Source organism: Dioscorea cayenensis, unplaced genomic scaffold (assembly GCF_009730915.1).
Source record: "Dioscorea cayenensis subsp. rotundata cultivar TDr96_F1 unplaced genomic scaffold, TDr96_F1_v2_PseudoChromosome.rev07_lg8_w22 25.fasta BLBR01000218.1, whole genome shotgun sequence".
Classification (NCBI taxonomy): Eukaryota; Viridiplantae; Streptophyta; class Magnoliopsida; order Dioscoreales; family Dioscoreaceae; genus Dioscorea; species Dioscorea cayenensis.
The window spans coordinates 162,840-171,265 of NW_024086609.1; the positions used below are offsets into that span (position 1 = coordinate 162,840).

The window sequence follows — 8,426 nt, forward strand, 5'->3', positions numbered from 1 at the left end:
TCTGTTATAAAATTTGATGTGGAAAGGTTTGATATAATTGGGAATTTCAGATTGTGGCAACAGAGAGGATTTTCTAGTGGCTAGTGCAACATGGGATGTTGAAAGCATTATAAGCGATAAAGCCTCAAGGTTTGAAAGACCAGGTTTGGGTGGATTTACAAACAAGAGCAACGACACTTATTCGACTGTGTTTGGCAGATTGACATTATGTATCACATCATGGATATTTCATCTTCGGTGGAGGTCTCAAGAAAATTGGAGAGTAGATATATGTTAAAGTCTCTGACAAATAAGTTGTATCTGAAGCAGAAGCCGTACGGCCTGACGATGTCCGAGGATGTAGATCTGGCACAACATATCAATTTCTTCAATCATACAGTTAGTGATTTGCAGTGAGGTCGAGATTGAAGATGAAGACAAAGCTATGATTTTGCCGTATTCTTTACCACCTTCGTATGAGCATCTAGTGACTACACTCACATGGGGGGAACATACAATCAAAGTAGATGAGATTACTATACCGTTGTTGCCCCACAATCAACAGAAGTGGAATAATGCTAAAGGTTCTTAGACTGAAGAGTTGTATGTGAAAGGGAACCAGGAAACTGGGATAATGGTTTTAGCAATAGGAATTCCAGAATTAGAAAATCTGTACACTATTATAAGTATCGGCATATATGGCATATTAGAAAGGACTAGTCAAACAGGAAGCTATAGATTGATGAAAGGAACGATGATTCATCAAAATTTGCTAATGTGGTCCAAAATGGTAATTAAGAGTGTAGCGATGGGATCATCTTTCAGTTTCATCATGTCAAATCTCAGATTCATTGATTTTGGATATAGTATGTTTGTTTCACATGATTTCGAACAAGGACTGGTTTGATTCATTTCAAATCCAGGGATTTTGGTTTTGTCTACGTAGGCAATGATAAAGCGTGTGCTATTACTAGAAAGGGGAAGATCAAGATTCGGATGCATAATGGTGTTTTTTTGGACTTTTGTGTGATGTTAGACATGGTATAGAATTAAAGAAAATTTTGGTTTTCTCTAGGTACTTTGTATGCAAAAAAGTTTTGGCTATAAAACTGAAAAGGATTACATTACGATGAGTAAAGATGGTTTGATAGTGATGAAAGGGGAAAGGAATGCATAAAATATCTACAAGCTAATGGGATATACAATTGTAGGTGGAGTTGCAATATTAAAAAGATATAACAGTCAACCTATTTGGATGATAAGGAGCTCCCTGATTTATATCTTTATGGGGTATATTCGCTAAGGTGGAGATTGTTATGTATGACTCATATATAGAAATAAATGAGTAAATGCGGGAACTGATGGAGCGGAGTGAAAACATCTGTCCTATTGGGGGAGCATTGGTTTAATAGGTTGGGGTGCGGGGGCAACGCCTTTGCGGTACGTTACAAGGGTAATTTGTATCTAATTAGAATTATGATTTGGTAATCTTGTAAATTGTATAAGATCTAGATAGGATTAGGATTCGGATAGGGTTCGTATCCGGATAAGCTTAGGTTTTTTGCCTATAAATTTATGTAACCTGATCTTTTGTCTGATAAGACGAGTAAATAAGAGGAATACAGCCGCTCCACTCCCAAGGACATAGGCACATTGTTGAACCTCGTAAATTTTGTGTATTTGAGTTGTCTTCTTGCTCTCTTGGTTTCCCCTATGGATTTTCTATTTTTCTAACATATAGTATTGTATTGGAATCTTTGATTGGACCCATACAATTACAAGAGTTAGCACAAACATAATTAGTAAAGTTTGAGGCTACAAGGGTGTCACACAAAATATATTTATTGCATGTGAAAGTACACATGTCAAGGAATGTCCTAAAATTCAACAATATTTTAAACTTCAAGCATTTGTAAATTAAGTAAACAAACATTATTGTTGCTTATGCACTAAACAACAATTTTAGAGTATTTTGGGATCCATATAGTCTTTTAATTCAAGTTAAAAGCTTTTTTCAATTTATTTTCCCTCTAAACAACGAGTAATTTTTTTTATCAATAATTATAGTTTATTTTTACTCACAAAATACTCTAAATTTTCTTTTCTAAAAAAATAATTTTTTTAATGGAGACATTTATTTATTTATAATTATCATATGTCGAATAACAAAGTTACGTTTCTTCACAATTATTTTTTAAAATTGTTAATATATCCATATATGAAATCTATTAAACTAAAATTATTTCTTAAAACGTATTTCATTCGTTATAATATACATCAAAATATGTATGGAAAAAAATTATAAGGTCATATTCCTTTTTAAAAGTATTATATATATATATATATATGGGAATGGAAAACATCATCTAGGAAGGATGTTCATAGATGATAGAAAATAAGAAAGGGGGAAGATGATAGTGACGAGTGGGGTTGGGATCTAAAAAGAGAACATGGAATGCATCAAGGGCAAATGAGGGAAAAGAGATGATGCTGGGCCATTGATTTGTAATTTAATTGTCTTTTAGGGGAAGTCTATAGATTGGAAATCTACGGATGTGGGGTTGGGATCTAAAAAGAGAACATGGAATGCATCAAGGGCAAATGAGGGAAAAGAGACGATGATGGGCCATTGAATGGTAATTTAATTATCCTTTAGGGGAAGTCTATAGATTGGAAATCTACGGATGCCATCAATGACATGCCCCTATATATATATATATATATATATATGTTTAATTGCCGTACAGGAACAAGTTCATGTAATTGTGTACTTTCTGCCCTTTTAGTTATTGTAATACTTTTAGATACATTTAAATCCTCATATTTAATCGAGTTGGGACTTTCTAGTCCGTGGCATAGATGGCGTTAACTTTGCCATTTTTTTTGCGCCAACGTGATTTTTTTTATTACGAAATTGGGGGACTAAAAAGTCCTAAATATATCAAATATGAGGACTTAATTGTACTTAACGGTGAATGTGATTTTTTTATTATGAAATAGGGGGACTAAAAAGTCCCAACTTGATCAAATATGAGGACTTAATTGTATCTAACAGCGAATATTTAAAGCTGTGCCAGCTCAAAAGAAACGACAAAAATAATGCCATCTACACCTCGGACTAAAAAATCCCAACTCGATCAAATATGAGGACTTAAATGTACACAATTACAGGGTTTAGGGTTTAGGGTTATAGGGACCTGTATAGCAATTATACCATATATATATATGAATATTTTTGTGAATAAAAGTTGCCCCTCCCCTTTCAAATTCTAAATATTCTTTTAAAAAATTAATTTAAGGATTTTTTAAAAAAGAAAAATAAAAGTAAACAAAAGTAATTTTTTTTTAAAAAAATTAAGATAAAAAAAAACACACTCATAATAATATCGTTATTTAGGTCGCAGTTCGACGAGACCTTCACAAAGATCATATCAAGCGAAGAGTTCGTCTCAATAGTGCAGCGTTCCTCAGTGTCCAACTTGGGTATAGCTCCCAATTCCCTCGTTTCTTCGCAAAATTTCTACTTGTTTTCTTCATCCTGTTTCGATTTTTGATGCATTTTCCCGTTTTTCTTTAACCTGTTGTTGTTTCAAGTAATGCTTTTTTGAATTGATTCTTGGTTTCATCTTGTTCTTCTCTTTCTTGATCCAATTCTGTGGGTTCTGTATGAATTGGAAGGGGAAATGTGGTTTTTTTAATTGTTTTTCTTGGGCGTTTTTGGATTCTTGGGTTTAAGTAGATTTAATGGGTTTTAGTTGGAGTATGCCATGGATTGTTTTTCTCATTAGTGCTTATTTTGAATTGATTTTTGAGTTCATCGTGTTCTTCTCTTTCTTGATCCAATTCTGTGGGTTTTGTAAGAATTAAAAGGGGAAATGTGGTTTTTTTAATTGTTTCTCTTGGGGGTTTTTGGATTCTTGGGTTCAAGAAGATTTGATGGGTTTTAGTTGGAGTATGCCATGGATTGTTTTTCTCATTAATGCTTGTTTTGAATTGATTTTTGGGTTCATCTTGTTCTTCTCGTCTTTGATCCAATCTTGTGTGTTTTGTAGAATTATGAAAGGAAATGTGTTTTTTTTTTTTTAATTGTTTCTCTTGGTGTTTTTGGATTGTTAGGTTTAGGAATGGGTTTTAGTCGGAGTATGTCATGGATTATTTTTCCATTAATGCTTGCTTTGAATTGATTGTGGGTTTCATCTTGTTCTTCTCACGTTTTATAGAACACTGCTCGTTTTGTAGAATTATGAGAGAAAATGTGGGTTTTTAATTGTTTCTCTTGAGGTTTTTAGATTGTTGGGTTTATGAAGATATGAGTGGTTTTGGTTGGGGCGTGTTTTGGATTGTTTTTCAAATTGATTCTCATTTAAATCATTTCTTGGTTTGATCTTTTTCTTCTGTTTTTTTATCCTGTGAATTTTCTAGGAGTATGAGAAAAATGTCATTTTTTTTAGTGTTTCTCTTGGGGTTTTTATATTTTTGGGATTATGAAGGTATGATGGGGTTCTGGTTTGAGTGTGTCATAGGTTGTTTTTGGAATTAATGCCCATATTAAATCAATTCTTGGTTTCACTCACACCTTGTTTTTCCGTCTTTGACCCAAAAGGATCCTGTGACTTTTGTGGAATCATGGGAGAAAATATGGTTCTTTTAAGTGTTTCTCATGTGTCTTTAGGTTGTTCAGTTTATGGAAATTCTATGGGTTCCAGTTTTGGAGTGCCATCAACTATTTATTGAACTAACACTTGTTTTAAACCTAATTTTGGTTCTCTCTTGTTCTTCCTATGCGTGTTTTTTTATTTAAAGCAAAAAGGGTCCTGTGGATGGCTAAGAATTTTGAAAGAAATGTGCTTCTTAAAGGGTTTGTAGGTTAGATTCTTCATTTATGAAGATGTGATGTGTTTTGGTTGGAGCGTGCCATGGTAGGGTTTATTCTCCTGATAGGGTTTATTCTCCTGCGTCTGCTTGCAACATGGGCTTGTTCTTGATAGCTTTAGTTATGCTTTGTTGTCTTATTCGGGCCATGATGCCCTATTAGTAAGATGGAGTGAATTACTTTGGGGGTTAGAACAAACCAAATGTCTTTCTTTTACTTGTGATTCTTTTTATCCGAGATGGACACGTGGAATAGAACTTAAAACATTCCTTATTTGTGGTTTTCAGAACCAAAGCAGGGCTTGTTGCAGGGAGACTGCTTCTTTTCTTGCCTTAATTATCCTTGCAACTGCTTGGTCATTATTATTGTTGATGGCTCCTAGAGCAAAATCTAAAAAGGTACTCCCTCTCAAGGCTGCAGTTGCTTCTATTGCTACATTGTTTTCAATGAATTTGCATCCAGGTGGTATCAAATAAGATGGGTGCAGCCTTGAAGGTCTTGACCCAATATGGCTTCAAAAAGGATCACATTGTCAGCACCATCAAGGAGCTTATTGAGGTTTTGCTCTCAATTCCCATAATTACGTTTTGATTTGTGCTGTGGCCATTCATTTCTTTCTTAATTGAGAAGGATTTTTTTTTCTTTTTCTTATTCTTCTTCTGCAGGAATACGGTGGAGAGGATGGATGGGTTTTTATTGAGGATAACGGTTACCAGGTTGTGGTCGACTCAATCTTGGACAAACAGAGTTGTGAGCAACAGAAGGTAACTTAATTTGTTGTTTTTTCCAGTTGGTCAATCTCTCTGTCATTGCTGCTTGGGCATTAGAAATTTATTGCAGTCATTGCTCTTCTCAATATCTTGCTTCATTGTGGACTATTGTCAACTTCTGACTTCCTACATTTGCACTGTGCATTGTAATTCAGTTCCTTGAACATGCGTCTTCTATGGTGAAATTTATCTCTCTGATTTCCTTAGTCTCTGTATTTATCTAACTTAACATTAACATAGCTACAAATGTTTGTTGCTCTGTTTCTACAGCATTGTTTTTGGCCAGTTCATTCTTTTAACATATAAGTTAACAATTTTAGCCAAGATAAGCAGGCAAAATAATTTACCATGTTTTGGAAGCATCTTATGTGTAGCTTAATAAAAAAAAGTTTAGCTTTCTAGGTCTTTATTTTAAAAAGGCCTATATTGAATCCACACTGAATAATCCTGTTCTTAAACAGTAATCTTTGTTCCATATATCTATTTTAAGCGGCACTTTTCTTTGTGTTGGAAAATCCTTACCTAGACCTGTACATTGCACCACAGCCATTCCATTTGCGCCATGTGTTTGTGAATATCAACTTATCAGGATGAATCGTTCATATGTATCTTATTGTGATGTGTGTTGTGTATCCCTATGTTATAACAGAAGAAGAGTATCACAGATTTGTAAAAATCCTATTTCTGATATCATTCTGCAACAAATGTAGTAACCATATGGAACTAGTTTGGCAAGTAAGAATTTAGAGATGCAGAACTCACCATAGTATGCATCTTTTCTGTTCACATTTGAGTAAAAAGTTTCATCACACGTTGCATCTTTTCATTGCCATCATCTAATAGCATGTATTTTTTCTTAATTTTTTTAATGCAATTGATGCTAAAATTAATCATAAACAGGGTGGAAAAGAAGTGGGCGAGTCAAGCTCGAATCCTCATGTGGAACAGCTTGCACATAGCTCTGGTAATGACTCGTTCTAAACACTCCCTCAATACTTTATATATAATCTTTGACCATCAGGATTTGTCCAGAAAGGGAACACTGCCATGCTCAGGATCCTTTACCTGTAGTGGAGATGCAAGATTCGAAGAAAAGAAGAAGGGAGCCATGCTATGGTTGGATCAGTGAGGAAGAAGAAGATTAAGACTGCTTGAAAATTCTTATCCCAATTTGGAGATGAGACATGGGGCCTTCTCGCTTTTGAATCTTAACTTATGATACAATTTCATAACATTAATCTCAGTTTCTTTACAAAACTATTTTGATCATTTCGTGAGCAAATACTAACTGCTAAGAGAATTTGTAGACCTACCAAGAAGCCGAAGGAACAAGTATTCCGGGAAGCAAGACTGGCTACATTTTGTACTTTGGTGGTTTGCAGATCATCTGAGTCCATCTTTTTCATCTTTAGGAAATTTTGGGTGGAGTTTATGTTGTCATATATATATAATTCATCGTTTTTTCCTTCCTGTTTTTTTAGTTAAATGACCGAAGACAATGGCAAGCTTTTGTATAGAAATTCAGGCAGTGGAATGTATTAAATGAAGTGATCTTTATAGGGTTTGAAAATTTGAGAGATGCATGGTTTGTTTCATTGATATTTTAATGGCAACAATTGACAGTAATTTACTGGAGAAATTATTTTACTATTACATTTTGTGCCAGGTGAAACTTTTTAATTTGATCTATACACTTTGATGCCAAGCCAAATTATGGGTTTTAGATCGGATGTGAGACGGTCTGAACACATGAACTGACTGGTTTATTTAGTAGGCTGGTGTCTCTATATCAGACCGGTCAGTTGATAATAAAAGTTACAGTATGGTGGTCTTGCTTTTATATATATATATATATATATATATATGAGCATGTGTCTTGTGAGGACATTTTGGGAGCTGTTGAATAGCAATCCATTTTGGGAGCTGTTGAATAGCAATCCAATTGTTCCATCCTATGTGCATGATCCCCACACACAAAATATATAATAGTTGTCTTCTTTGGGCCTATCTAACACTCTTATTATCTCTCTCATTTTTTGTGTTCTCTCTTAGTATTTTTTATGGGATAGTCTAACCTAGACATGGCCACGGTTCCTGAACCGCCGGTTCCGGTTCCTGAACCGCCGGTTCCTGAACCGCCGGTTCCTGAACCGCCGGTTCCGGTTCAAGGAAACCTTGAACCGGAACCGAACCGCCTAGGCAAGGTTCTTGGCGGTTCGGTTCCGGTTCGGTTTCGGTTCCGGTTCTGGTTGTTTGGTTCAACGATTCCGGTTTGACGGTTCATACGGTTCGGTTTTTTTTTTAACTAAATAATTCAATAATTCAAATTAATTAACACAAAAATACAAGAATTAATTTAATACTAATATAAGATAGTAGGTTAAGTTAGTACGTATACGGTATACCCAAGGTTTCAATGTTTTATTTATTTTGTTGTTATTATTTTTAATGTTCATGTATGTTATTTGTTTTTCTTTAGGAATTGTTTTTATTTTTTTTTCCTTTTTCTTTTTGATTTCTAGTATACTTATATAAGTTGCATAGTTTACAAATCTTGGGAGTTTTATCTATATATTGGAATATATATATATATATATATATATATCTTTAAATGATCAACAAAATCAGGCAAATTGATATATATACACATATATATTCATGTTTATTTTATTTTATTTATTTATATATTTTTTTAATGATTCAAATGTTTTTACATGAGAGCATTTTTACTCGAGTATATTTTTCATTTATATAAAATAAATATAATTTAATATGAATTACGTTAATTTTTGTAAGTTTCAAAA

The 8,426-nt window shown here is 33.9% G+C and overlaps 1 protein-coding gene across 1 annotated transcript; it reads left to right on the top strand.

Moving 5' to 3' along the window:
* The first annotated feature begins 3,382 nt into the window (after nucleotides 1–3,382).
* On the top strand, nucleotides 3,383–7,217 carry LOC120253816. The gene is made up of 6 exons (XM_039262036.1): nucleotides 3,383–3,462; nucleotides 5,140–5,250; nucleotides 5,315–5,410; nucleotides 5,518–5,616; nucleotides 6,523–6,586; nucleotides 6,655–7,217. The coding sequence occupies exons 2-6, from the start codon at nucleotides 5,224–5,226 to the stop codon at nucleotides 6,765–6,767; spliced, it is 399 nt and encodes a 132-aa protein (XP_039117970.1). The 5' UTR covers nucleotides 3,383–3,462; nucleotides 5,140–5,223; the 3' UTR covers nucleotides 6,768–7,217.
* Nucleotides 7,218–8,426: the final 1,209 nt, after the last annotated feature.

What these genes read in the sequence shown, in the direction of transcription:
- LOC120253816 (XM_039262036.1), top strand. Translation starts at nt 5,224, where the DNA reads ATGGCTCCTAGAGCAAAATCTAAAAAG. An exon ending in CCATCAAGGAGCTTATTGAG is followed by an intron (nt 5,411 to 5,517) that starts GTTTTGCTCTCA and finishes CTTCTTCTGCAG; the next exon opens with GAATACGGTGGAGAGGATGG. An exon ending in AGAGTTGTGAGCAACAGAAG is followed by an intron (nt 5,617 to 6,522) that starts GTAACTTAATTT and finishes AATCATAAACAG; the next exon opens with GGTGGAAAAGAAGTGGGCGA.